This window comes from Chenopodium quinoa, unplaced genomic scaffold (genome assembly GCF_001683475.1).
Source record: "Chenopodium quinoa cultivar QQ74 unplaced genomic scaffold, ASM168347v1, whole genome shotgun sequence".
In the NCBI taxonomy this organism is placed as follows: Eukaryota; Viridiplantae; Streptophyta; class Magnoliopsida; order Caryophyllales; family Amaranthaceae; genus Chenopodium; species Chenopodium quinoa.
In genome coordinates, this window is record NW_018742393.1 from 1,014,493 (window position 1) to 1,041,809 (window position 27,317).

Consider the following 27,317-nt stretch of genomic DNA (forward strand, 5'->3'; position numbering starts at 1 on the left):
TACATCGAACTTGTATTTGGTTGCAACATCCATCTCATTTTGTATTTCGAGCCAAAACCATCAATTATGTAGACAAATGTGAACATTATCTCATTTTGTTTCTCCGCCTTAGTAAATCTAATTCAAAATTCTCATTCAAGGGTGAAATAGTAGTTTCCAAATGGGAAAGACTATACGGAGTACTTTATTGCAAATGTAATGTTACAATCTTTATTGATTATTCATAAATCCAAAAACATCAAACAGTTTTGAAGAACTTACATTACACTCTGTTCTCTTACTTCCATACATCAAATGGAAATGATGGATTATTTTTGCCATGCAAATTACATTTACATTACAGCCAATACCGAAGTCCTAGCTGAAGTACTTTTCATACATCCTAGATGCTATAGAAAGTGCATCACCTCGACGTTTTACAGGATATATCTTCGTGTCAGATTGCCATTTATTTGAGTAGGATATCCACTCTCTATTCCATACATCAATCTTGAAGACCTCATTATCTTGCAAGGCTTTCCTGAGATGATTGAAATAGGTTGTTGCACGAGGAAGATAGTAGTCTTCCAGCAGCCCACTCCAGAATTTGTTTGCTGAACAGAGCAGTTGGAGAAGAGGTGAATAACAGCCCGCACCAAGCAGTCAATATTAAACATACAATATCTAGTAGAACTGTAGAAGAGTAATGCGGGAGCACAATTCGCTCATCCTTTAAGGTCACACCCCAACCTAGAGGTTGATGGGGATTGAGCCTTTGGGCTGGAGCTTCTGGCAGGTTGGGTTCTCCAGCCTCCTTCCCCAGCCTCAAAGGAATTGTGTCCTCCAGGATAAACTAACAACTGAATCAAAAGGGAAAGAAGGGAGAGGGGGAGGGAAGGGGGGGGGGGGGGGGGCGGGGAGTGGGGATACTAGGAACACAAGTTTACCATAATCATGAAGCTTGCTCTGATTGGTTTCTGTCGTATCGAACCACATTGTAATTTGAGTCCTCGCATTCCATTCATACTGAGGTAAAAGTGAATTTGCATTGATATCATTACAGTAAGAGATCTTGGTTATCAAAAAAATGTGAATAAGCACAAAAACCAGATAAAACCACTTCTGACCTGCCTCATCTCCTTCGGATTTAAAGCCAACCTTTTAGCACTATCTAGCCAAGTCCCTAGAAGAAAACTTTCATCAGAAGCAAGAACTGTGTCAATGTCTTTGATGAGGTGAATGAACTTCTGGCTGTGTAAATCTAACGCTTTCAAATCTTTGTGCTGAAAAGCAGTCACAGCTTTCAGATATGCATCATTTGCTAGCTTTGAAAGTGCTTGACGAGTCAAATCAACCAAATCATACCTGCCACAATAAAGGCAAATTTATATGCATGTAGTAGAGCTATGGGACCAACTCCAGTACTCCACATGTAATTTAGCCACATTTAGATTCAAAGATATCACTGAAGAAAGTATTCCTATGATTTTGGAAATGTGTCTAAAATGTAATGAAATTTGCAAGCAATATTCTATACACCTTGCTTTGATGGGGAAAGAGTATCTTATGTTGCCAAATAACTTTCTATGAAAAAAATATAATTTAATTTTCAACTTCCACGATTAGCAGGTTTATACTATAATATATCTAGTAGATGATTTAACCCGTGGCATTTAGCAGATAGATACCAAACATAATATGCTACATTAAGCTGTTTTGTACCTTCCATCTGCAACAAAGGTATTTTCATCTTGGAAATCCAGGAACAAGTTGCAGAACACACACACACACACCCCCCCCCCCCCCCCCAAAAAAAAAAAAAGAACAAAAGATAATATACCTATAAGTAGAGCTTCCAACAAGATCTTTCCCAGCATCAAGAAATAGACGTAAAGCCTTGATGACTTCCTCAGTTGGATACCACAAATGCGGTGATGGCAGAGTAGGCCCCGACTTAAGAAAAATATGCCTCATGCTTCTGTGTGAGTTGAAACTATTGTGATTCTGATAATTTCCTGTTCCACCCAGTGCCGTATTGTTTACAGGATCCCAGTCTGGAAACTCAACAATATAATCCTTGTTGTGGTCCTGCAAAAAAGAAAAAAAATAAATCAACAAACACGGAATAAATAAGTAAAAATGAGTTTGAATTCATCTCATACACTGCTTATCAATATACTAGTATCATATTAGATTAAAGGTTAATTTTATTTGATCTAAACATTTTTAAATATATACTTGAGAGTTATTTCTATCTCTTATTTTTTTTTTGGGAAATGAATTACCATAAAAGATAAAATATTGAATGATAATGAATACCGAGTTCCTCAAATGAGACTCTTGCCTAAGCAAGGTAAGGGCCTAAGAGTTATAAGACATGTGCAGTCTATACCTTTCTACAAGTACAAAAAGGTTGTTCCAATTTCAATCCAATATTAAAATAATTTCAGTAATGACTCTTTCAGCTCCATGGACAAAGAATTATACACGGCAAATTGTATCAGTAGTAGTTTTGCCCTTTTACAAATTTTGTTTCAAATTAGATGACACATTTCTTTTATCACGTTTCCCAATGCATAAATTCAACCGTAAATATCTCAAATTCAACAAGTTAAAATTATAAAAAAGTTGATATATTGAAAATACACAAGAGGAGGATTCCTTCAGAGTTAGTCAAACTAGAGATTGTGAATAGTGTCAAAAGTCAAAAACGTGTCATCTAATTTTCACATTAGTTTTTGCCCTTGTATTGAATCTGCTATTTGTAAACTGTCAAATCTTTCAATTAAAATGTCCAGCTACGACCTACAGGTACAGTCCCTCAAAATTCTGTTGGAGGCCACTCCCCTTTGTCAAAGTAACAATTTTTTTATGAACAAAAACATGATAATACAGCAGGAGAGAAAGACCCAACTTTAAAAGGATTGATAACTGTCATTGATGTATGAGGATGCGTAAGGAAGCAACATACATCAATAGGAAAAAAAGGCACATATACAGGTATACTATCAGCTAGACAGAAGTCACAGAACTTACTGCAATTCCATCTGTACAGTTGTAAATGGTGTGATAAAGGATTTCCCAGGCTGTCTCTAGCTGATGAATAGCTTTACCATAGCGCCTACGTGAATAAGTTTTGATCCAGTCCTGTGTAAAGAAACATAGTAAAAGAACTAAAATTAAAAATAAATAAAGAGACAATCCATTATCTAATTTTTTAATAACTACTACATACAATATTTTAGTAAATTCAGAAAATCTCTGATGGGGGAAGGTCCTGAGATCTGATGGTTACGCAAAAGGACATCAATTCAAAATCAAGGACAACAATAAAAAGTAAAAATCGGAAGCAAAACAGAAACCCAACTGGTCAAGTTTCATAATTTTTAACATCCTGCTAACAAGATAATCTAGGGCTATAGGCATTAAAATTGAGGACTGACAATAAGTATTAAACAATCAGTAGAAAAACAATTTTGGAATATTTGACAATGTCCTGGTGAGATGGACGACAGTGACAACAGGATGCACTTGTTAGTTAAATTGATATTATACCATACTCACAAAAATGGTCCATAGATAGCTCTGTTATCAACCACCCAGGGTGTTTACCGAGATGAGCTGATGGGAACAGGAAAGACAAGAAAAAAAAAAAAAAAGAGTTTTTTACACCATATACCCCCGAGTATTCAATTTATCCACTATATACCTCTGGACTTTTTTAAATACACCATCTACCCATGAGTTTTCACAAAAATGCACTATATATCCTTAATAACTTCAAGATGAGTGGAGTATAGTTAATTATGCCACAAACCACCCCAGATCCCTTTCCTTACCACCGAAACCACACCCCTCCCTTCCCCAACCCCTAAAACTATCCCAAATCTCTAGAATCATGTCCATATGATTGGTTTTGGGGGTTGGGAAAGGAGATCTAAGGTGGTTTCGAGGGTAGGGGAAGAGAGAATAGTTGGTTTCGGGGGTGGGTGAAGGGAACAATGGTGGTTTTGGGGCATAATTAACTCTAAAGACTAGCTAACATTTGTTAGTCATTAATGGTATTTGGTACATTTTTTAGAAAACTCGAGGATGTATGGTGTATTTGAAAAAGTCTAGAGAAAAACAAAAAACTTGGGGGTATATGATGAAAAAACCGGAGAAAAATGATCATGGATTCCATTTATGGATTTCTAAAGTTAGTAAGTTTTGTCCTCTAGTGCTAGTTATTTATGCTAGAATTCTTCAATGTAGAACTTGTATGTGGTAAGAAGTTTCCACACCAGGGTTAACTGTATGATATCTCACATGTCAAACATGGGTATTATATTGAGACTTGGGGAGTAAAAGTTAAAGTTTCTTCAGAAGGAAAAAAAAAAACAAGAGAACTAACACTGATTGAACTTTCGGATTTCAATTATCGTCAAATATAGGTTCTATACAATTTATATTCAATCCTGTAATAGGTATTCATATGCACCCAACTTTATCTGCTAGTACATATCAATCATATAATCACATCTATTACCTACCACAAGTTGAAGTTTTTCATTTCGATAGGCCATCTCAGACATGAGCTCATAGACAACTGGATTGTGCTCAATACCTTCCATGCACATACCAACACCTACCTAAATGAAACATCAACGAGGGATAAAAATATCAGAACACATGAAAACTTCAGTTCTTGATCCATAGAGCTGAATGTATGTGAGCCTAGCACATTGTACCATGGTTGAATTTTCACTAGTTCGAGCATCAACTGGCCCTGAAGATATAGAGTCTAGTACACCATACATCTCAATATTTCCACCAAAGTTGTGAAGCATGCACCTGGTAACAAACGTACAAGTCTTACTACGATTTATTGATGATAACGACTTGCCCACTGAAATTAGTTTATTTACCAGACATAAGGAGTGCCATAGAATTGAGACGATGTTTCCCATACAGGTTTAACGTCAGCAAATAGATCAAGAACCACCATCTTCCCTTTGGGAACAGAATGAAGGAGAGCCTACATTGAAAAGAAGCAAGTGTCAGAATTTCACACAGAGGAGACATCAAACATTTTTTTTTTTGTTTGATACAACAAAGAAATCAATATGCTAAGGACCAATAGTGCCAGTTAGAGTCATAAATTTCATAACTGATCATCCAATAATAAATGAATGAAGGTTAACCTTTATAAAGGAGAAAATAACATTAACATAACCTTTTCTTTTGGGAGAGAGGGGGGGGGGGGGAGGTCAATCTAATTTCCAAGGTTGATCCCATGCCTGAGTAGGTTAGTTCTGCCTAACCACTCATTCATTTTGAGAAAAAACTAAAATGACTTGTGCAAAAAATAAGGGTGTTTCCTTTAGGAGTATGTTAAGTACTGACAAAAATGGTATCAACAGCCAAATTTTTTCGGTGTTGTGAGGTTAAAAAAGATGGAAAGAAGAGCCAAGAACATACTTCCATTTGAGGTGGCTTCCAAAATTTCGAATCTGAATAGAAGAGCCATCCCTACAAAAATTAAAAAAAAATTAAATAAATAAATTAAAAAAAAAAAATAAATCATTGGATATAATTAATAAATGAGCCTTTGATGATGTCGAAATTTACATACAATTGATTTAAGACTACATCATGAAACACTCAAATGACAAGTACCCGTGGAAATACTCAAATGACAATAACTCCATTTCCTAATTTCTTCCCCAAAAGAAAACACATACCATCAGTCTTTCCTGAATTGGATGTGAAGGCATAACATACCTTGTACAATAGACGGGGAAAAAAAGGAGGGGGTGAGGGGAATGGATATAATTATATTTACATTTCTCAATTGTTAGCAGCTACACAATTGGGGATTTATGTTTTAGTTGATACATTTCAAGGATGACTGAACATTACCAAGAGGAGTCAAATAAAGAACTTATTCATGCATTAAATTTATGTGAACAGTGTTGCTTAATACTCAAGCCTTTAAACCCTTATCCATCATATAAATCTGCTCTAGTTTCAGCAATCAATACAATATCATCCAGACAAGGAGGGACTGGAACTAAGAAAATGAAAGGAGAAAAAAAAGAGGGGGGGGGGGGTTTATGTTACCTGCATAAGCCACACAGCATACTTATCACCTTTGAACATAGCTTCATAAACAGCAGCCCCAAGTGATGATATATAAGTTGGGTCATCAGTGGGTGGAGAGTTTTCATTGAAAGTGTCACTGTCCATGTCAAGTCATTAAAAGAGCAAAGATACAATTTCATAGTACAAACCGGCATTAAAACATTTAAGAATGATAATAGTTAGCTAACAATGTTTTCTCTGATCATCTAATTATTATGAAAGTGTTGATTGCATTTATGATGTGTGTGTGTGATTGTTAGTATACTATGACCATCATAAAGTTACAGCAAACAAGTTTAAATAAACAATTTAAACAAAATACTAAACACATTAAAAAAGCATACAGGCACAAACTGAAGTAGCAACGACATCTTGGAACACCAATAATTTATGAGAACACTCAGAAGAGAGTAATGCAAAATTGCAACTACCTAAAACTCAAGCGTATAGTATCTGCAAACAACATTAAGGACTAGGTGGACTACTACTAAGTGATTCATGGAAAAACTGGACTTACAAAATTTAAATGTCCATTTACCAGTTGTATATGTCAGTCACATCTCCATATTCTGTAAAAGGAGAAAGGATAAAACTAATAAATCACCATGTAATTGAAGTTCGAAAACAATAACTAGTAAAACAAACAAATCCAGACAGTTCTTCAACTGTGCTATTAAGTACCCATCTATCAACACAGAAAGAATGTTCTCCAGCAGTGTTATGAAGTACACATTTAACAAATTTGTCCGATCAATCTAACGGTGAACTTCCAATAAGTTATCAACTGTTTTTGGAACTTCCCAGACAATCTTTTCAATGCATATTAATCAATCAGGTTTTTGGTAGCATACATGAATTGTACAGCTAGAACCAAATATTGAAATAAAACCTATGTAATCCAGTCAATTATCTGAGCTGACTCAGCTTCAACGTGATCCTTCGCTTAATTCTAATAATCCTTCAATCTGGCCCATGGATACATGGACACAGGAGACCAAAAACTCCTTGTGTGGGCTGAATGCAACACCAAATTGCATTTCTGCCAAAGTTCCTAATGGGCATGGCATATCATAAAAATGGGGTGATCCCCTAGCAATTATGCCACTTCTACGTCTTTTTTAAGGTTTACCAATCACTTCTCCCCCACAAAAAGCTTTGTAGACTGTTGCATAAGCACAAGGACCTTTATGTGTACGTCCCTCTTAAAGTACCTTTCTAAGACTTCACAACTTTTTCCCCCATATATCTGCAAAAATGTACTACAATACGAGAAACTTCTAGTTTCTAATTTATCAGAAATTCCATAAGTTCTAACATTTTCAGATACTAATGATTATCAAAGCAGGTGTAACATATATGGCTTTGTAATTTGTTAAAAACGCAGGGACCTTTATGTGTATGCCTCGCAAAAGTACCATTCTGAGACCTCATAATTTTTTTTCCCAAATAATATCCTACCATACAAGAAGTATCTAAACATTAACGAAACACGAAAGTTATGTCATGCAATCATCAATATCACTGCATATCTATTAAATGATACTTTGTAAAGTTAGAAACAGGCAGATCACCTTTAATCTGCTTCTTAATAAATGCTTCACCAAGCTTAACAAATAATGGATCAGAAGGATCTAAAAGAAAAGTACAGCACCATCTGGGGTCACCACTAACTGTATTCCTGTAAAAAATAACAGGACAGGGTATTATGATCTAAATATTCAATTCATTAATTAAACATATACTCTTCTAAATACTCATGGAGTTCTCGAAGTACTTCACTGAGATATTCTCATAATTTGCAGGCAATTTATTACTACCTCTACTTTCCAGAGTTCTACTTAGTTACTGTAGCTATAGAATCTCAATTATCGCAGATACAAAACCAGGATAAATCAAAAGGGGGACTACACATGTGGGTTACTTTACTACTAGGAAAAGTGATACAGAGTAAAGAATTTATTAAATGTAATAGGTTTCCACAAGGTGGGATAGGAAATGATTGTTGATAAAAAAAATGAAATAAAAATTTACAATAAGGGGATGGAGAGAGTGTAACTCAGAAAAGTGGATGAAAAAGGGCAAGTAAGTCGAAAACGAAGGTAGAATAGAGGAAGCACTTAAAATATTGCATAAGATATATGGGGAAGGAGCAAGAGAAGTGAATACCAATTCCCCAGCCTGGTTATATTTGATGAGGGATAGATTTTTCTCAGTGCTGCAGGTACATTTCCAGAGAATGAAGGCAAGACTGAAATAAAAAAAAATATTGTAATTGGATCAACCTACAACTGTAATTGTATCTGACAGTAGGCATACTTTAATAAACATATATCAATTGTTAATGAGATTATTTATTTTATTTTAATTATTGGGAACTGACAAAATATGGGGTTAGCTGAATTATACCTGGGGTCATTCCAAGTTCCAACATCCGGGATAATATCTGCTTCTGCAAGGCCAATTGATGATCCAACCAATTTTGCGATAATGGTCCACCCCAGCTGTTGCATCATTAAAAAAAAAAAATGGCTGTTAGAGATTAAGGGTAATATGTATGTATCGGATCCATGTCATTTACCTTGGCTCTTTATCAGAAAAATTGCTGATACAAAACAATATTTATACTGCTACTTAAATCATTAAGAAAATATAATTAAGGTCAAGATGAACTTATAGTCTACTAGGTATAAAGATGCCTCACCAGATGACTATTTAACCAGAGCCTCACAGCAAACTCAATCTGCTATCTGTATTTAGCTGTTCTTCCAAGTAATATTTATGTAACTTGATTGTTAGCATCTTTATCAGTAAAGGAAGCAAGGGGTTTTAAGGATTATTCTACTGGGGAGATTCAAATAAATTGGAATAATTTTTCTTTTGGTTACTCTGTGAGGATAACTTGATCAATTGTTTTTTTTTATAAAAAAAAGGATTGCTTATGTAAATTGAGTGCCCAAATAACTTTCCATGATTAAAAGAATGTATGTATCTGAAGTAGCAGTTCATCGATAGCACAAAATCTAGTCATAGACCATTATGCTACATCTCAAAAATAAAATGAAAAAAAAAAAGAAAGAAAGAGAGACAAAAAAAGGATATCCTATTAAGATGAGAAAAGGTTGATATAATTGATAGATGAATCAGATTTCAAACAGAAACCTTTAAATAATGATGTACGAGTACTAATAATATAGTTACATATGTAGATGTAGTGCATTCTCAAGGCAGGTTATATCCAACCTGAACAAAACATTAGCACTCTATGTAACATGGCTGCAGTGAGCACTTCTTTATACTTGATATGCATAGAGGTAAGGGAAAATGTTGCAATAATTTATAATTATGTACTGACCCATGTAGGTTTCCCATGCGTGCCCATGCAAGGAATGCAGGTCCACCAAAGAAATCATTCAGGTCATCTTTACTAACATTGAAGTCCTGCAACCACAAAAGTAAAAATAGGTATAAACAACTACTATTACAGTTATGTACTACTGTGTTTGATTTTGATTCTCTACACGAATCTATAATGATTCACATTCTTTGAATTGTTAGAAACAAGGTGCTTCGATTACTCAAAACAGTTCAACATTCCTAGTCCAATAATCAATTTGATGCATAGCTCATTGGAGTTTAGCTATGTGCCTATGTGATTCGTACGTTGGTAGTGAAATTGTGAAACAAAAAGGGAGCACAATAGCCAACAACCCAATCAATCCCCAAGTCTTCAACCTACCGATGAATTAAATTACATGGGTATGCAGAGTATCAACCACCCATACAAAAAAACTACAATTAAGTTAAAGTGTTGGCTACCTTAGGTAGCTATGCAACATTCCCTTACAAGTTGGCTTGCTTATGGTCTTTTGACCATCAGGTATTCACATGTACTCACAACTTCAAATGTATGCTTAATATGATGCAATAAGTTAAATGCAATAGGAGAATAATGCCAATACTTACCACAAAGACTTTCTGCCAAATAGCTTCTTGCCCAGTAAAAGCTAAAGGCAAGTTGATACCTTGAAGGGCCATCCAGTCAATCTCTTTTTCCCATCTTTGCCAATCCCACCAGACAAAGGAATCTACAAAACCAGAATGCCAATTTAAGCAATTCAAATGAAAAGATTGAAGAAGGTAAAAGTGGAAAACTGAAAATTAAGTAGCAAACTATGCAGACGATACAAGAAATGAGGAAGACAAGTGAGATAAAATTAGGAGAATTATCATTTAGACTTTGACAGGCCTAAAAATAGGCTATAACTAAGGTATTGTGGCTATTGTCTCAGTTAACAATGTCAACCAACCAATCACTTTAATACTTTATACAATCCTTTGAGGTTCAATAATTCCTTGCTACTTCTAGACTTGGTGTGAGACTTCCACTATTAGTAAAAGGCAATTAGCTAAAATGCATGCACAGCTATTTACACAAAATTTGTTACCTTTTTAGAATGCGGCATAAGGCGATAAACTAAAATGCATCCACAGCTATTTACAGGGAATTTGTTATCTTCTTAGAATGCGGCAGAATAAGATCCAAAAAAAAAAAGAAATTTACCTTCCACCCTCAATAATAAGCAAGTTTTTGTTTTAAATTTGTAGCATTGGCATGCAAACAAATCTACAGAAATATTGAGGATGACTACAGCAGAAAAAACCAGGAGATAAAAGCCATGGATAGAAGAAAAACACTCACAACTTGAAGTAACAACATTTTGATAGTAATTCCAAGGAATTGGACGTTTCATGACCAAACCCCCATCTTTTACAAAAGGAAGTGATCCCGGATCTGGGATAGAAGCCATCTGAACACCTCCAGTCTTCTCCCATGATATATGTCCACCACACAGATACTTCAAGTACCAGTGAAGGCCAGAGGCTATTTCAACAGCGGTGGTGCCCTTAATCCTGAAAGATGAATAGCACATTCAGATGTCATGCCAATTGCCAATAGATGAAAACGGAGAAGGATGACAGGAAAGCTAACAATTGTGATATGACATTTAACAGCAATAATTATGTTTTACGTACAATATCTGCGGCCCATGCCTGCTCGACTTGTTGTAGTTTTCAATCCTAAAGCAACTGTCTCCACCACAAACATCCTACTACATGAAAATAAGATTTTGTAAGCACAATATGTGTTCCAGCAATATTGCAATCCTCACACTAGTTGTGATTTGTGAAGCATTATATGATGCAATAAAATTTAGGTAAACGCAGACGACTTTAGTTACACATGTATATAGACAACCAGACTGCTAAAGTAAGCATTTTGCATTCCAAGCACACACAAATCTCATGGATTATAGGTTCCAGAGAAGAATATGCAATCCGTAGAATACAAAGATAAAATTTCTTATAATTGTCAATGAACACTGTATGTTCTCTAAGGCATAGCAACTTAATCAGATAAGTCAGAGTAATTATTTGTCATCCACTAATGACATTGTTTGGTGACAATCGCAGTTAAAAAAGCAGCCATTGATGCTCACGACAAAGTGCTGCTGAAAAAAAACATGCCAACAGTTAACCCGCGGCCTAGTTCTAGTTAAGAACAACTTAGCTTGCTCTTCCAAGTTCACATAAGAGGGCTAGTCACCCTTCCATAATTTCTTGGCAACAAAATTGGACACAACAAAGCTAAGTTATCCAAAAATGGTAAAGCATCAAAGAAGCTGCAGAGGACAAAGCACATTCGAGGGATCGAAACACTCATTTCGAATCAAATTCTCAGGTACATTGGTCATGAGATTAAACAAACTTATAAATATCAACAATAAAACCTCAAAATATACATTTGATTAAAGGAAAACAATCTCAAACAAATCTAAACCTACATAAAGCCCACAAATTTATAATTAAAATAAAAACTTGACATAAAAACACTCATTCAAACTAATATACCCTTTTAACTTCATTAAAAAAAGAATAAAGCTAACATAATATTAAAGAATTAAAAGACAATCATAGTCAAAACCCTTCAAGCAGAAAATACATGCAAATCAAACCCAGAAAAAAATAGCTAAAAAACAAAATGATACTTTTGAAATGATGTTGAATACGAAGGAGGAAGAGTGAGAAGGCAACAATCTCTGAAGAAGGGCTTTAGCTGCATTTTCCTGGATTGTTGAAGATGATCGCTGAGAATCTAAACGGTTGATTACAGACCTAATTTCTTCTGGATATTGTTGAGATGAATCAACATATGAGCATGTTTGGAAAATCAAAAGCAGAGCTAAAATTGGACGCAATGACTTGATTTTGTTCATGTTTTATTCGGGAATTTTTAAGTAGACCAAATTTTATTTTCAGACATCCAATTGAATTCAAAGCTGCGTTTATCAAATTCTATCCTCTTTGGTCAACGTTAAAAATGATTGAAGTTGGTATTTACTACTATTTTTTTTATATTTTTTTTATTTTTTTTTACTAACAATACGGCCTTATTTAGTAAAGAGCTTTTAGTTTATTTTGCCCAATTAGAGGTTTGACCAATTAAAAAAGCTAATTTGAGTGTTTGGTAAATAACTTACAAGAGTTTTTTGCGCTCAAAAAGCTCTTTTAAAAAACCTCATTATAAGAGCTTTTTTAAATTAGCTTATTAAACAATTAGCTTTTTGGCTCTTAAATACACTAAAACAGCTAATAATTAGCAGCTATTTACCAAACACTTTTACACAATCAGCTAATTATAATCAGCTAGTCAAACCAACTGATCAAATCAGCTATATTAATCAGCTCCCAGCTAATTACCAAACAAGACTTACATGTCTTCTAGACTTTTACTAATGCTCCGCATTTTTTTTCAAGTGAATTTTGTATCACATGCTTCTACAATATTACACTTTTTTGAATTGGAAAATTTGATACAATATTGTATTTTGTTAGATTTGTCTTAATTATAATTTATTATTTAATGATAAATATAGATTTTTGTAAAAATTATTATTTTTAACAAAATATTAGAATAATTCTAACATATTAAAATATTTATTTATGACTCAACATCGTTTATAATAGTATCGATTTGTGGTAGATTTAACCATAAACGCCCAATTTGTATATGGTTGGTTTTCATTTTCCTTATGTTGAGTGGTGGTTGACGGGCTGAATGACATAGTGGTTGCCAATAAAATGTAACAACAGAGGTCATGACAAGAGTGGATGGTGGTGGTTGATGGCAAGTGTGTGAAGTAGAAACATCCTTTTACACTCGAAACTTGTTCAAACTTCAATACCCAAATATAACTATGCATTTGAGAATCAAGGTTGGCCTAATGGTTGGAGATCGTTCTTCCACCCCTATGAGAAGGGTTCAATTCTCACCCTCGACCAAATGGGATCCCTAATTTCTTCCCTACTTGAAAGGGATTTTTCTTTACCTTTTTTCCCTGGTTATTACGACGAATTAATCAAAATAACTTAAACACCGATGACGAGGGGTTCGATTCTCACCCCAACCAAATAAAATCCCTAATTTCCCCCCTACTTACAAGGGATTTCTCCTTACCTTTAAAAAAAAAAAAATTATAACTATGTACTCGTATTTTTTTTTACTATAGTCTGAAAAAACAAAAAGAACAAAATGTATTTCAAGAGAAATACTCCGTACAAAATAAATACGGAGTAAAAAGTATAAAGCCCCAGTGTCCCTCTTATTTCCTCAAGTTGCTTGATAAACCCTAATAATCCCAAAACCTTGCAAGCTCCAAACTTTGGAAAATTGCTCTGATAATTATTAATCTGCCATAACAATGGAGGTTGAAGGAGATAAAGAGATGGATAACGGTAACAGTGTGATGTGTCAATTGGCAGACCCAGAAGGCAACCCTCTTGGAACTGCCATGTATCTTCCTCAAAATGCTGGTCCTAAAGAACTTCAACAAATCGTCAATACCCTTCTCAACAATGTAATCTTTTCTCATTAACATACTCTTTTTTGTTTGATTAAGAAATTCCCAATAGTTTTACAGTTTTTGGGTACTTTTTATTGATTAAATTTTGCAACTGTGATGACATAATTATGCGGTTTCTTGCTTATATCAAATTTAGTGTTATGGCTTTATGGGTTTTGTATAACTAGCTGATTCACGAACTGTGGTTAATTTCAATGGGTTTCCCCCTGGTTATAACGTCAAATTAATCAAAATAAATTTGGTTATGGTAAAGGGGGCGAGTTGGGATATTGATGAAGTATCCATTTATGTGTGTGTGTTTGAGAGAGAGGAGGGAGGAGGAGGTTGGCACTGTTTTGAAGCTGGAAGAGATTTGTGTGAATTGGAGTTGCATGAATTCATGTTTCTATTACAGCTGATCACTGAATTTGAAGTTGGGAGTCAGTAGTTATGTGTGGTAGAAAATTAGCTTCTTTAGTATTAAAACATAAGTTCTCACATTTGTAGCGATTTCATGATTCATTTATCATCAGTGTTGCTTTATGTTGGATAATAAGATTACAAGAATGCTTTACCCTTTGCTTCAAAATTGGAGGTGGCGGTATCTGGTGGGTGCTTTAGTGATCGTATCTAGATACTCAGAAATTTCAGATTCTTTGGTTGGTCTATGCGTGCAGGGTTTATTTGTATTGATGTTCAAGTCCAGGGCAAGCAAAGTTCATAACTTGATAACTTGCTAAACATCAAATGATGGTGTTCCTTTATCCAACTTTTTACTCCTCCCTATGCTGGGTATAACAATGGAATTTGTAATGAAGATAATTGAAAAGCTTGAAGTGCGTTCCACATAAGCTGCCTATCAGACATCAGTGGAGAAAGTGACCTTATTCTTTTTTATTTCAGGAAGATAAACTACCATATGCTTTCTATATATCAGATCATGAGTTGCTTGTTGAACTGGGAAACTATTTACAGAAAAATAAAGGTTGGTTTTATCAAATGTATTATTAGTGTGTTTTCTTCCCATATTGATGGCGTCATATCTTGATTTCTTCCTAAGGCTATTAATATATGGTGTGTATGCAGTTTCTGTGGAGAAGGTTGTTCAAATAGTTTATCAGCCTCAAGCAATTTTCCGCATCCGTCCTGTTAACCGTTGCTCTGCTACAATAGCTGGTAATTATTTTATTTGTGTATGAGAAAGCCATTCAGATACTGAAATCATGTTCTAAATCATTGTGAATTCTAGCAAGAAGAATGATAAAGGGGAAAAGAAAATCAAGGGCTAAGCCAATTTACTAGGGAGAAGGCGAGAAGCTACCATTTGATGTTTGTCTTGTTGTGGTTAAATAAATAACTATGTGCTGATAATACTGGCTTACTGTCTCATATTCTAGTGATCTGTTTTAGTTGGTCTAGCTATTGATTATCGCTATTCTGATCTTGTGCTGCAGGTCATACTGAATCTGTGCTTTCAGTCGCATTTAGTCCTGATGGCCAACAGTTAGCCAGTGGATCGGGTGACACTACTGTTAGACTGTGGGACATAGCTACTCAAACACCAATGTTCACTTGTACAGGTTTGGTTCTTAGATTAACTGGAGCTTTTGGAAATGCATGTAGTGACCTGAGAGCTGCATTAGAAACTTCATTCTTACTGTACCCTTCTGTTTCACTCTCCGCATATCATTGATCTCCTTTTTAATCCAAGTTTTATGATTCGCAAGAATAATTTGGGGGGTTGTCTCGATGTGCTCTCTGTTCTTCTGTTTTAATAACATTTTAATGGCAGTTGGATTATTTATATGGGCTATTTGTAGTTGATTCATTCTACAGAGATGTTTACGTAGGATATATGAGTATAAGTCTTGATTATTCAAGTTACCGGAAGAAAAGTTCGTGAATGAGTTAGTGAAGTTACAGCTCAGTGAATTGGGACTCTGTAACTTAATGGTATTGTGTCTTTCAGTTCATTCTACGGAGATGTTTATGTAGGATAAAAAAGTAGTAAGATTTTACATTAAAATTATGGGAACTTGGGGAGAAAGGTTTATGACTGTGCTAATAAGTACTGCTCAGTGAATTGGGAGTTTCTGTATCTTAATAATGGTTTTGTGTGCTTGCATGTCTTTCATTTGTTTGATACTCCTATTTGCTTATGACTTTGTTTACTAGTTTTTCTTAAGTTCCTTTGGTTCTTTCTTGTTTAGGACACAAAAATTGGGTACTCTGCATAGCATGGTCCCCTGATGGTAAATATCTAGTCAGTGGTAGCAAGGCAGGAGAGCTTCAGTGTTGGAATCCTCAGACAGGAAAACCATCAGGAAGCCCACTTACGGTAAACTTTTTGTGCAAAAATAAATATAAGAAGATATATCAAAGATTTAAGTTGCTAGCTTTGTGCATTCTGAACTATAAAGGGGTCCAATGCCACATTGTCAACTCATGGTTGACGAATTATGAGCTTTAAGCAGAACTTAGGTTTTTACTTTTTAGGGTCTCTGTTCCATATTATACGTTATCATGGTTTCCCTTAGCTATGTTTCTTTTTATTGTACGGTTTAAGGATTGAATATTAACGATTGGTAGCTTCTAATCTATAAGTCTGACGAGAGAAATATCATTTGTCATCATGACCTATGATTATTGTCTTTGAAAAACTTTTCCTGGTTTGTTTTTATCAACTCAGCCAGACAGTAATTGTACAAAAGATTTTTCCTTACTAGAGATGGCTTATATTGACCTTGTTTCGTAATATTTACATGGTATTAAAATTAATTGATCGTTTGTAAATATAGGAAGTAATTTTGACAACACCACCTCTAGCTTAAGAAATAGAAAGTTGTTGGTAGCTTGTGAATGTTCTCACTCCTATTGACATGTAGACGTGCAAGTTTAGTTCCTTGAAACAAATAGCCAAATAGGGGCCATGCTATATTTTCCTTTGCATGCTATTAACTATACTTTGCTTGAGATTCATGTGTTATGGAGTCTCAAGTTTGTATATAGTTACTTTTATGTAAGTAGTAATGTCATAGCATAACAATTTGTCTGACTAGTAGAATACTTTAGTCATGTAATTGTCTGTCTTTCCCTCGAGATTGGAGCGCTAAGGTCTGAAAATACGCAAAGGGCTCAATTTTATATATATATTAGATTATGAAAGGGTCCGCTAACCTACAACAACCTCTTTTTCTCCCAAGGGAGGGGGGGGGGGACAAAATTGGAGAAGGCCAAGCTGAGGTGTCAAAAATTTAAATTTATGAGCTTTCTTCATATCTCTTCACCGATAAGTTTCTTGAACTTCATGTCAGGGGCACAAAAAATGGATTACTGGTATATCTTGGGAACCTGTACACCTTCAATCTCCATGTCGCCGGTTTGTAAGCTCTAGCAAAGATGGTGATGCACGTGTATGGGATGTAACACTTAGTAAAATTGTACTGTGCCTGAGTGGGCATACACTAGCTGTAACATGTGTAAAGTGGGGTGGAGATGGTTTCATCTATACTGGGTAAGTACTCAAAGTACATGATTGTAACTATCTATTGATTTCCTTTGTAGCTTTGACTAATCTGTTGATCATTTTAATAATTAGTAATGCTAGCCAGAGCTCTCAATTGTGCTGGTTGCTCATATAATGTTTTTTTTTTTTTTTTTTTTTTTTTTTTTTTTAACCTGAAACAGATCTCAGGATTGTACCATAAAAGTTTGGGAAACTAAACAGGGGAAGTTAATTCGTGAGTTGAAGGTATATTAGACAATTTTATCAAGGATTCTTCAAGTCATACCCTGCAGTGTGTTGAATGCAATTCTTTTTGTTTTGTTTGTTTCGTTTGTTTTTTTTTTTTTTTTTTTTTTTTTAAATATATGTTTATTGGTTGTGATTATATTCTGCCGTAGATCACAATTTTTCATGATTTTCTCTTCATTTGTGGTGTTCATGACTTCTCTGATTTTTTTGCTGTAATTGATGATGTACTTTGTGTGTGATATCAGTTAGCTATGAACTGCATTTCTGGTGCTGTTGTAGTGAGGTTATCTCTGTTATTGAGTTTGCAGGTCACTTAAGGCACTGTGGATTCTTCGCCATCAGTGGATTCCCTCACATTATTCATTAACCCTTAATTGTCACCAGTATTGTTTGATGTGTAGCTATCTTCTCTTTACCTGGACCTAAATTTCTTCATTGCATTGTTTAATGTACTATAACCTTGATGTTAGGGCCATGGACATTGGGTCAATTCTCTGGCACTCAGTACTGAGTATGTCCTTCGGACTGGAGCTTTTGATTACACAGGAAAGAAGTGTTCTTCCCCAGAGGAAATGAAGGAGGTAACATAGATTTCAATCTCTATGCTTGCAGCTCCAGAAGTTAGAGTCTATAGTTGTGAGTCATCCATATTGTACATGCAAGTGGTTATTTTTCTAAGAGTGGGCAAGTCTTTTCATAGATACTATTCCATCTTTTTTCTTCGTATAGTTATGTATTTAGCTCACATTTTTGAATAATTGTTCTGATAAATGGAATGTATAGAAACTGGCCTTTGGTTAGAGTTGTCATCTGAGACAGAAAGTAGAATTAATTTGCTTTATTTGGTCTGCTAAGGAACTAAGAAGCTCACAGATATTTCTTGACTGCATAGCTAAGAGTCTGTTTCATATCCTTTTTTTTTTTTTTTTTTTTTTTGTGTTATAATTCAATTTAGTTGGTTTCTGATCTATCATTCCATGTTTAAACCAAGGTTGCTTTGGCTAGATACAACAAAATGAGAGGTGATGCTCCAGAGAGACTGGTTTCAGGTTCTGATGATTTCACCATGTTTCTATGGGAACCTTCTGTAAGCAAGCACCCTAAAGCTCGAATGACAGGGCATCAACAGGTGAGACTGAGATTTTTTTTCCTCTAATTTTTTAGAAAGCTTATGTAGTTTGGCCTCAAATTTAGTGTTCCAGCTCTAACTGGTTACTCATATTTGATTTTCAATGTTGTATCTCCTTTTCCACATTTCTTTATTGGCTATAATATAATAGTCACTTGTTGGCTGGAAAATATTACCTTGCCATCTAAGATTTTCATTTGTTGTTTCACTCAGCTTGTGAATCATGTTTACTTTTCTCCTGATGGGCAATGGGTAGCAAGTGCTTCCTTTGATAAATCTGTTAAGTTGTGGAATGGTGTTACGGGGAAATTTGTTGCTGTTTTTCGGGGTCATGTTGGGCCTGTTTATCAAATAAGGTCTGAATTTTTCCTATATTCTTCAAATTTTCAAAATATGGTGGATGCTGTTGTTGATCTGATATTTTATGTTCCATTGCAGTTGGTCTGCAGATAGCAGACTCCTATTGAGCGGTAGCAAGGACTCCACGCTAAAGGTTAGTACAAGTAACAATTATCCAACTTCCACTTCAACGAGAAGTTATCTCAGCAAATGTAGAGGGGTTCAATCCACCTTTTCTCTTGTAGCCTTAGGAACCTTGATAGATAGTGATACCCCATTTCATCATGAAAGCTTCATTCAGTATTTGGCAATATCACCTTGAATCATATATGAATTTTGACTCCGTAGTAAGTAGTAACCCCTAAACAGGAAGGATGAACATAAAATATGATGCCTTTCTTGTGCAGGCAACATACAGGATTAGAAGTTGACTCTCATTTAACATAAGCTAGAACTCTAACATGAAGTGATAATATCATTTAACTTATTTGCACAAAGCCAACTAAATTCTGGCTATATATCACGTCATTGTAGGTTCACCTTGTTTCTTCATATTATGAGATCCAAATTGTGTGATGAAGATGAGGTCTATTTCTGTTTGCTGGATTTAGTCTTTAATCATAATAATGTTGGTGTGGCTTGTGAGATTAGTTGCATTTTATATGATTATATTTGGTTTCTTACTGATTTCCTATCTTCTCAATTAGATATGGGATATCAGAACGCAGAAGCTGAAACAAGACCTTCCAGGCCATGCAGATGAGGTTGGATATTTTAATTAATATTTCTACCTGGATTACCCTCCCCCCCCCCCCCCCCCTTCCCTTTTGAAGACATAAATTTTGATTTATGACAACAAATTGCCCTTGTTCTTTAACATTTACAGGTTTTTGCTGTGGATTGGAGTCCAGATGGTGAGAAGGTGGCATCTGGTGGCAGGGATAGAGTAATGAAATTGTGGATGGGCTAGATCGAGACTTGTTGAGCTTGCTGCGGGCCTGAAGGGCTAAAAATTCTGATGGCGTTAACCATTGCACGACAAGATGTTTTTATCATTGCCTAGCATTTAGCATTTGATGCGCAAAAAGCAGTTGCAAGATCTGCTGCCACAAGCATTGGGCATTCTCTCCATCTCTATTCTTTTGACATTCTTCATACTAGTTTTGTAATTTCAACTTTTCCCTGTTTCTTCAAGTGGGTCTTATTAAATTTATCCCATTTATATACTTTGTTTGCCTTTGCTAAGTTAACATGTACAAGGATATTCTTTTCAAATTTGTAGTTGCTTATGAGTCATATAATGTCGCAAATATATTTTCAGTGCTTTAAAAAGAACTAAATACTGCTGTAGAGCCTATAGTACTCTAGTAGAGAGATCGGTACCATTTTTGGATGTAAAGCTATAATTTTTTCCCCAGTATCTGTCTCATGATTTGAGCATGTTTATTTTCGCACATATTCTAATCATACCTGCAGAAATGCAATCAATTTACATGTGTTTCATGACTGGTACGTTGTATTAGATCAGTGAGCTTAACTTTGCAGTTTATTTACTTGCTGCCTCAATGCAGTATGGTATTTTGCTTCTAATTTTAAAATGTGGAATACTTCCTGTCTTTGTGGTGAAATTAATGTGGTTACTACTGCAAATAATAGCAAAAAAATTACGGAGTAACTGCGTACAGCTTTATTTTCTTATCTCTATCTACTAACATTGTTCTGCAGAATAAGCTTCATTTAAATTACAGTAAAAAAAAAAAAACAAACCAACAAACTGATACATCAGCTATATAGTGGCAAATTACTAATAAACAAACCGATAATAATTGTACTAAAGTAAGGCCTAGACCCCTGGCCTAAACACATAATATATTAATCTATGATGAGAATTGAGATATTACTGCCAAGACAACTGCTGAAGAAAATACGAATAGATGCAAAATATAGCTGAGAAATCTTTATAAGTGCCCAAAGATCAGTGCCAACTTTTTATTATATTCAAGTGATGTTTGAAACTTGGGGTTTTCAGCCTTCTTGCTCAGCTTCAGAGCAGCATTTTCCGAGCTATTTCAATATCTGCCTGATACTTGAGATTGACACCTTCACTTTGATATCTGGTAAAACAAAAGGGGAAAAAATATATTTTAGTAGCCCCTATATTTGGGCTGAGCATATTGGTAACCTGACATTAAGATAGGGTCATTTGCATAAAGTGTTTGAGCAATATCATGAGATTTCACTTTGATTATAAGTATAACAAATCAATCTTAGCTTATCTAAAACAAAGTATACCTAACGAAAAAATTAACTAAAATCATTTAATGGCATGTTGTAGAATAAGCAGTAAAATTAGAATGATTTTTTTTTCTTTTTACCAAATATAATCAGCCATAACACAAAGGCAAAAAAATTAAAATGACAGCAATTTAATGGTGTAATCATACATTTGAGGCTCACCCATCACATGTTACGGTTTGGTTGCCGTCTGACAGTAACATCTACGTGAATAGTAGGATCTTCTGAATGAAAAGCAATATTTTTTCCCTGATTTTTGGGTTTCTGAGAAATGCAATGACTAGTGTAAGTTTAGGCAACAGAAAGGTACGAGGGAGGAGGATTCGAGAGGAAAGACGACAATATACCTGTGGTAATTCTGCTTCTGACATTAATGCATAACGCCAGGACTTGTGACATAGAACTCGTGCATGTTTAATCTTGTGCCAGTCTTCACCGCCTTTTCTACATCGTTTCATTAATTTGGGGCATTCTATGATGTCAACTTTCACTAAAGATCTAATGTCTTTTAGCTTCTCAGGCAGCTCTGACAATGCTAGACAACCCTCAAGTCTAAGGTGTTGAAGTGAAGTGAACTTGCTTACCCACTCAGGCAGAACACTCAAATTATTACATGCTGAAATGCATATAGTTTTGAGCGTCTTAATGGATCCCAGGTCGACAGGGAGTCACTAGCTTTGTTAGCTCCTTTAGAGTTAAACGACGAAGAGTTGAGAGAGATTTCCATGGCATACCACACTCCTCACATTCACCACAGCTACGTTGGCATCTGCCTGAAAGGTCAAGATCTTTACAACTAGAAATTTCAAGTTCTTCAAGAGAAGTGAGCTGTTTCAGAACTTCAGCTAAAGAATTCAACATATCTAATCTTTCAACCACCAATTTCTTTAGTTTACCAGAGTTTTTCCCAAGGGCTAAGGTCTTTAAACTAGGACAACCCTTTACATGCAGTGTCTTGAGCAGTGGGAGTTTTTGTGGATGCCCTCTTGGCCTCTGAACTAGATGATGATGGAAGCGTTGTCACGTTGGGAACTTCGAGTAGTTTTTTGTTGATATTTTGCAGATCAAGTACTTCAACGTCTGGAAACAGAGGCATGGATTCCAACTTTGGGCAACAATTCACCACTACCTTCGTTCCAAACAAGAATTTGGAACTGATTGTTCACCCGACCCGCTGGCACTATCAGCTGCTGTTTGTGCAAGTAGAACTAGTTCCTGGCGAACCCTCTCGATTTTAGGGCCCATTCTCCTACCAAAAAGAACTCCTTTTCCATACAAACAGGCAAATGAGCGTACATTCGGCTTGGCAACATGAGTAGCAGCTTCATCTACCAAGACATCTGCTTCATACACCAGCTCTGTCAATTTTTCAGCTCAACTGTCCCGACTCTAATATCAACACCACTTTCAAGCATCTGGGAGACCCTGCTTAATGGATCCCTCAGATTTTGAACTTGGTGTGAAGCAAGAACTTCAGATTCCAGTTTCTTCATCGTTGATTTGGCTATATTCAGCAAACCAACTGTTGCCATCTTAATTTCAATTTTAGCTTGTACAAAAACAAAAAATAGACTTAGTTTCTATCCTTTTTTAATTTTCTCTCACCTGCATAACCTTTAGTACATAGTTTTCTCAACTACGCGTAGTACACAAATGGAGCAGGGATGGGGCGGGCGAGACCCGTCCCACTGACATCCCTAGATTTGTTTAAGAGGAAATTATCATTATTGTATTAATCATGTTGTAAGATTGAAAACTTTTTAATGTTGCCAATGTTTATCTGAAATTTTCATTAATCGAAATTCTTTGGGAAGTAAGTGAAAGAAGGTAAGGAGTATATAGTCTTTTTGGTTTAATTTATTATAAATTCAATGCATGAAATTGAGATCATTGATTTTGTTCTAGAATTTATAGTGAATGTTTTTTATGTTAGATTTATTTTACCATTCTTTAGTTTGTTTGTCTATGCATTTTGATCAAGGTTAAATTTGTAATAGTTTTTTGGGAGTTTTTTTTGTGTAGAAATAACTCAATAAGGTATAGTAGAGGTTAGTGATTTAAGTTACTTATAGTATTTAAGTAAAAAAATTGGCGAGCAAAGAGTGCAAATTTAATCTATTGGTAAAGATTAGATAGATACTGTAAAATTTACTTGGCTGATATTTGGTAGAAATTAAGTGTAATAATAATAGTTTTTTTTTTTTTTTTTTTTTTTTTTTTTTTTAATGCAAACTAGGGCCAAGCCCATTTATTCATTAAATAAAATAGATTACATAATAAAACGTAGAGAGGTGACTCCTATGATATCCCTCCCTTAGAAGAGCTTATATTTCGATCGGATGCATATCAAAATAAACTACCCCTTCTTCAAGCCGAACACCAAAGTTAGCAAGCCCACCACCACCCTATTACCCTCTCTAAAACAGAAAACAACTTTAAAATTACAACCAAAAAAGCTAAATAACCTACGATAATTTTTAAAAAATGTGAACACATTCACCACCAATGTGCTCGGGGTCCTTCATAGCTTCAATGCAAGCTTCGTTGTCCATTTGCAACACTAGCTTTGAAATTCAATTCCTAAAGTACTCGCCATTTAAAGTCTCATTTCAGCAGCTAGGAGCTCGGCTTTGTAGGTTGTGCATACTCCAAAGTTGGCTGCAAAGCTTCTCACATATATACTTGCCTGTGTAATCACGCAAAATTCCCCCTCCTCCAGCTGTGCCCCCTTTGCGGCTCCATCAGTGTTCAATGAAAACTAGTTTGTAAGGGGTGCATTCCATTTGATAAAGATTTCCCTTTTTTGGCCTCGAGTTACTAAATTCTGTTGGCTTAGGTTGAAAAAACACTCCAAGTTTCATCGATTTTGCTTCGTAAAAAGGAACCAGTATCAGTAGGGATTGCTTCGCTACTACCAAACAAAGCATTGTTTCTCCATCTCCATAACCACCATAAGGTGGTAGCAAACGCGGTTGGCCACATCTTGCGCACCATCCAAGCATTAAAGTCGCCAGTGAAGAAGGTTGGATAAAGAGTTGAGCCTCCCACATTCTTCCAGACTTTCCTAACTATAGGACAGTCTCTTAACAAGTGGAGAAGCATTTCATCAGTGTGTGATTGGCAACGGTGAAGTGAGAGATCATCGGTCAAGTGTCTCTTGAGCTTGTTAGCATTGCAAATTAAAGGACTCAGTCGTGAAGGCATGACCAAAGAAAGGTTCGTATTCTTTGGGGTACTGGCGCTTTCCAAACTTAGGCCTCCTTGTCTTTCACACTCATTGCCTGAAAAAAAAACACCTGTCAAAGTTTTGCTCCATAATAATGTGCAACCCAAAAGACCCGACCATATTCTTTGGGGCCTAGCCGGCTAGCCCCTCATTTTCACTGTTGGGTTAGTATGGCTCAAATTCCATAAGTCCCACTAATTAATGTCTTAAGGTGTCTGAAGGCCTCTAGAAAAATTTATCATGTTAAGAAATTGAAGAAAGTAGAACAATTGGAAAATTCTGAAAAGGCTTCCAAAATTAAGTGAATATTTTCGGGAGCATGCATGCATGTAGAAGTTTTCACACACTTCTTCTACCTCCCTATCTAATCTATAAATATTAATTGTTGGGAAATAAGGGACATTTAATCTGGTATCAATAATGATGGACATCCTTTGGGAGCATGTATCCACCTACATCATATCTATAAATATTAATTGTTGGGAAATAAGGGACATTTAATCTGGTATCAATAATGATGGACATCATTTGGGAGCATCATCCTCCAATATTCTTCCAAAGTTTCAACCTCTCAAACACCCTTTGAGTGTTTCTACACACACACAATCTCCCAAATCCACTATACATTTTGTATTACTCTTTGAGAGCTATAGTGAGAGTTAGTATATAAGTGTAAATGTGTAATACTCACCCTTAATATTGTAGGGTACTTATAAAGGTGGTCATGGGTCGGGCTTTTCCAAAAATAATCGACCCATCTCGAGCCAACCCAACTTTGGGCCGGAAAAGTCATGCCAAAATCCGCTATTTTGGATCAAAAATCAAGTCGGGTCAAATTTTTAAGTAAAAATAGTTATTTTGGCTTGCCCAAACTTGTTTTTATTTTTGGAAAATCGGATAAGGCTTGAATTTCGAGCCCAAAGAACTCTGCTAAAACCTGGGTTTTTTTTGGGGCTGTGCTTGATTTGATCATGTCTAGATACTTGGACTCTTCTATTTTAAAATAGTGAATTCTTTCACATGCTCGTCAATTTTTATTTTTTTTTATTTTTGTCTCTATTGAGAATTTTCCCAAATTAAATATGAGATAAAGTCTTGAGATTTACTCCCTCCATTGTAAAATTGGATGTGCCACTCACCCACTATATGTAGGAAACCTTGTTGTGTTTGGGCAGATGAACATGCAGTTGATCTCAAGCTCCTTTAACTTGCTAAGATATTCTTTTTTCGTTCTAGTAATATTGCAACAACTAGAGTTTTACACTATTCATCACGTTCAAAGCTGGGCATGGGCCGGGCTGGCACGCGGGCTGCCCGGCACGACACGCCAGATGGTCCGGCCCGGCACGGGCACGACAGCGGCACAACACGACACGTGGAACGGCCGGTGGGCCGTGAGCCGTGCCGCGAACAAGGAAATTGAAATTTGGCACGAGCACGGCGGGCGGCACGAACACCGGCCCGTCGGCACGACCCGCCAAGCACAATAATTTTATAATAAAATTAATATTTTGTAACAAAATAATAAAGCAAATATTAAAAAAAAATAATAAAAAATAATAAATGGGCGGCACAGGGGGTGGCACGACACGGCACGCTAGGCACTTGGGCCGTGCCGTGCCGTGGGCCGACTTGTGGAAATGGCCGGCACGTCCCGTCGTGTGGCTAGGCACGGTCGGCAGTGGCCCGGCACAGCACGGTGCACAGCTTTAATCACGCTTGTTTGACCACATATTATGATTTATGCGTAAAGTAAAATATAGTTCTGTGGGATCTTGTTAGATTCGTCTCGTAAAATACTTTCATAATATCAATATTTTAATAATTTTTACTCTTATATAATTATAGATATTTAACATATAAAATGTGTTTTGGGATGCGTAATTTCATCCTTGTTGTAATATCTGTGGAACAGAGGAAGTATGAAACTATGAACTCTTGTGGCAACTCCATTAATTTAGAGCATTCTCTAATGCATGCTAAACCATTGAAGCAAAGAGAGGCAGCTAATCCACGGCATGCCATTCTCTGAATCAGAGCAATTCCTGAAGAATTGTGAGATGTTGCTAGCTGAACCCAAGTCCTCCGATCCCACAACAGGAATAACTGAAACAAACTCTTCAACATTATCATTCAATTAACAACATTTCCAAGATTGCAACTTTATCACTATCCCTTCCTACAATATCCTCCTCACGACCTCACGTACAAAAGAATAACTCTGCTCACGTTTTCTCCTACCCATTACTCGATCCTCATTAACTTGCAATCTGAACCCAAAATTCCCACCATCATTTGCAATACCATCTAATATTTCCCTTATATTTATTAATTTTTCTACCCATTATACTACCAACATGAAGCTGATTGATTTTAGAGAAGAAGAGACGTGCCTCTTTTTGGGTAGTTAAGCTGGTGATTTCGTCGAACAGGTCATCTGCATCATACACCGCGACACGAAGCCTTTGAAGCCAACCTTGAATAGCATGACTGTTGGGTTGTCTTTGTTCTGCATCTAAGAGCATATCTTTGATGACGTTGATTGTGTTGTTGAGTTTGGCAAGCTGGGTT

At 35.8% G+C, this 27,317-nt stretch overlaps 2 protein-coding genes across 4 annotated transcripts; one reads left to right on the top strand and one right to left on the bottom strand.

Moving 5' to 3' along the window:
- Window positions 1-184: 184 nt before the first annotated feature.
- LOC110702828 (alpha-N-acetylglucosaminidase-like) lies at window positions 185-12,650 on the bottom strand. Of its 2 annotated transcripts, none has more exons than XM_021880574.1 (19): window positions 12,150-12,650; window positions 11,137-11,210; window positions 10,802-11,013; window positions 10,066-10,187; window positions 9,455-9,540; window positions 8,509-8,603; window positions 8,269-8,350; window positions 7,674-7,780; window positions 6,641-6,671; window positions 6,082-6,199; window positions 5,440-5,490; window positions 4,887-4,996; window positions 4,710-4,812; window positions 4,512-4,610; window positions 3,016-3,126; window positions 1,820-2,067; window positions 1,107-1,344; window positions 927-1,005; window positions 185-593 (listed from the first exon to the last, which is right to left on the bottom strand). In XM_021880574.1, exons 1-19 carry the CDS (start codon window positions 12,375-12,377, stop codon window positions 358-360), a joined length of 2,430 nt encoding a protein of 809 aa, XP_021736266.1. In that variant the 5' UTR covers window positions 12,378-12,650; the 3' UTR covers window positions 185-357. The 2 variants fall into 2 exon arrangements, with proteins under 2 accessions (XP_021736266.1, XP_021736271.1); XM_021880579.1 differs by having other exon boundaries at window positions 11,137-11,213; window positions 12,150-12,231.
- Window positions 12,651-13,757: 1,107 nt separating this feature from the next.
- On the top strand, window positions 13,758-20,665 carry LOC110702842 (notchless protein homolog). 2 transcript variants are annotated; one of them, XM_021880589.1, is made up of 14 exons: window positions 13,932-14,018; window positions 14,681-14,795; window positions 14,907-14,988; window positions 15,090-15,179; window positions 15,458-15,583; window positions 16,214-16,341; window positions 17,318-17,517; window positions 17,691-17,754; window positions 18,228-18,338; window positions 18,749-18,886; window positions 19,100-19,242; window positions 19,325-19,379; window positions 19,933-19,989; window positions 20,112-20,665. In XM_021880589.1, exons 2-14 carry the CDS (start codon window positions 14,751-14,753, stop codon window positions 20,193-20,195), a joined length of 1,323 nt encoding a protein of 440 aa, XP_021736281.1. In that variant the 5' UTR covers window positions 13,932-14,018; window positions 14,681-14,750; the 3' UTR covers window positions 20,196-20,665. The 2 variants fall into 2 exon arrangements, with proteins under 2 accessions (XP_021736279.1, XP_021736281.1); XM_021880587.1 differs by lacking the exon at window positions 14,681-14,795 and having other exon boundaries at window positions 13,758-14,018.
- The last annotated feature ends 6,652 nt before the right edge of the window (window positions 20,666-27,317 follow it).

Coding starts and splice junctions, on each gene's coding strand:
- LOC110702828 (XM_021880574.1), bottom strand. CDS start 12,377: ATGAACAAAATCAAGTCATTGCGTCCAATTTTAGCTCTGCTTTTGATT. Junction 9,541..10,065: donor TTTGGCAGAAAGTCTTTGTG/GTAAGTATTGGC, acceptor TTGTGGTTGCAG/GACTTCAATGTTAGTAAAGA. Junction 6,200..6,640: donor GTGACTGACATATACAACTG/GTAAATGGACAT, acceptor TGACATGGACAG/TGACACTTTCAATGAAAACT.
- LOC110702842 (XM_021880587.1), top strand. CDS start 13,863: ATGGAGGTTGAAGGAGATAAAGAGATGGATAACGGTAACAGTGTGATG. Junction 14,019..14,906: donor TCAATACCCTTCTCAACAAT/GTAATCTTTTCT, acceptor TTTTTATTTCAG/GAAGATAAACTACCATATGC. Junction 16,342..17,317: donor CATCAGGAAGCCCACTTACG/GTAAACTTTTTG, acceptor ACTTCATGTCAG/GGGCACAAAAAATGGATTAC.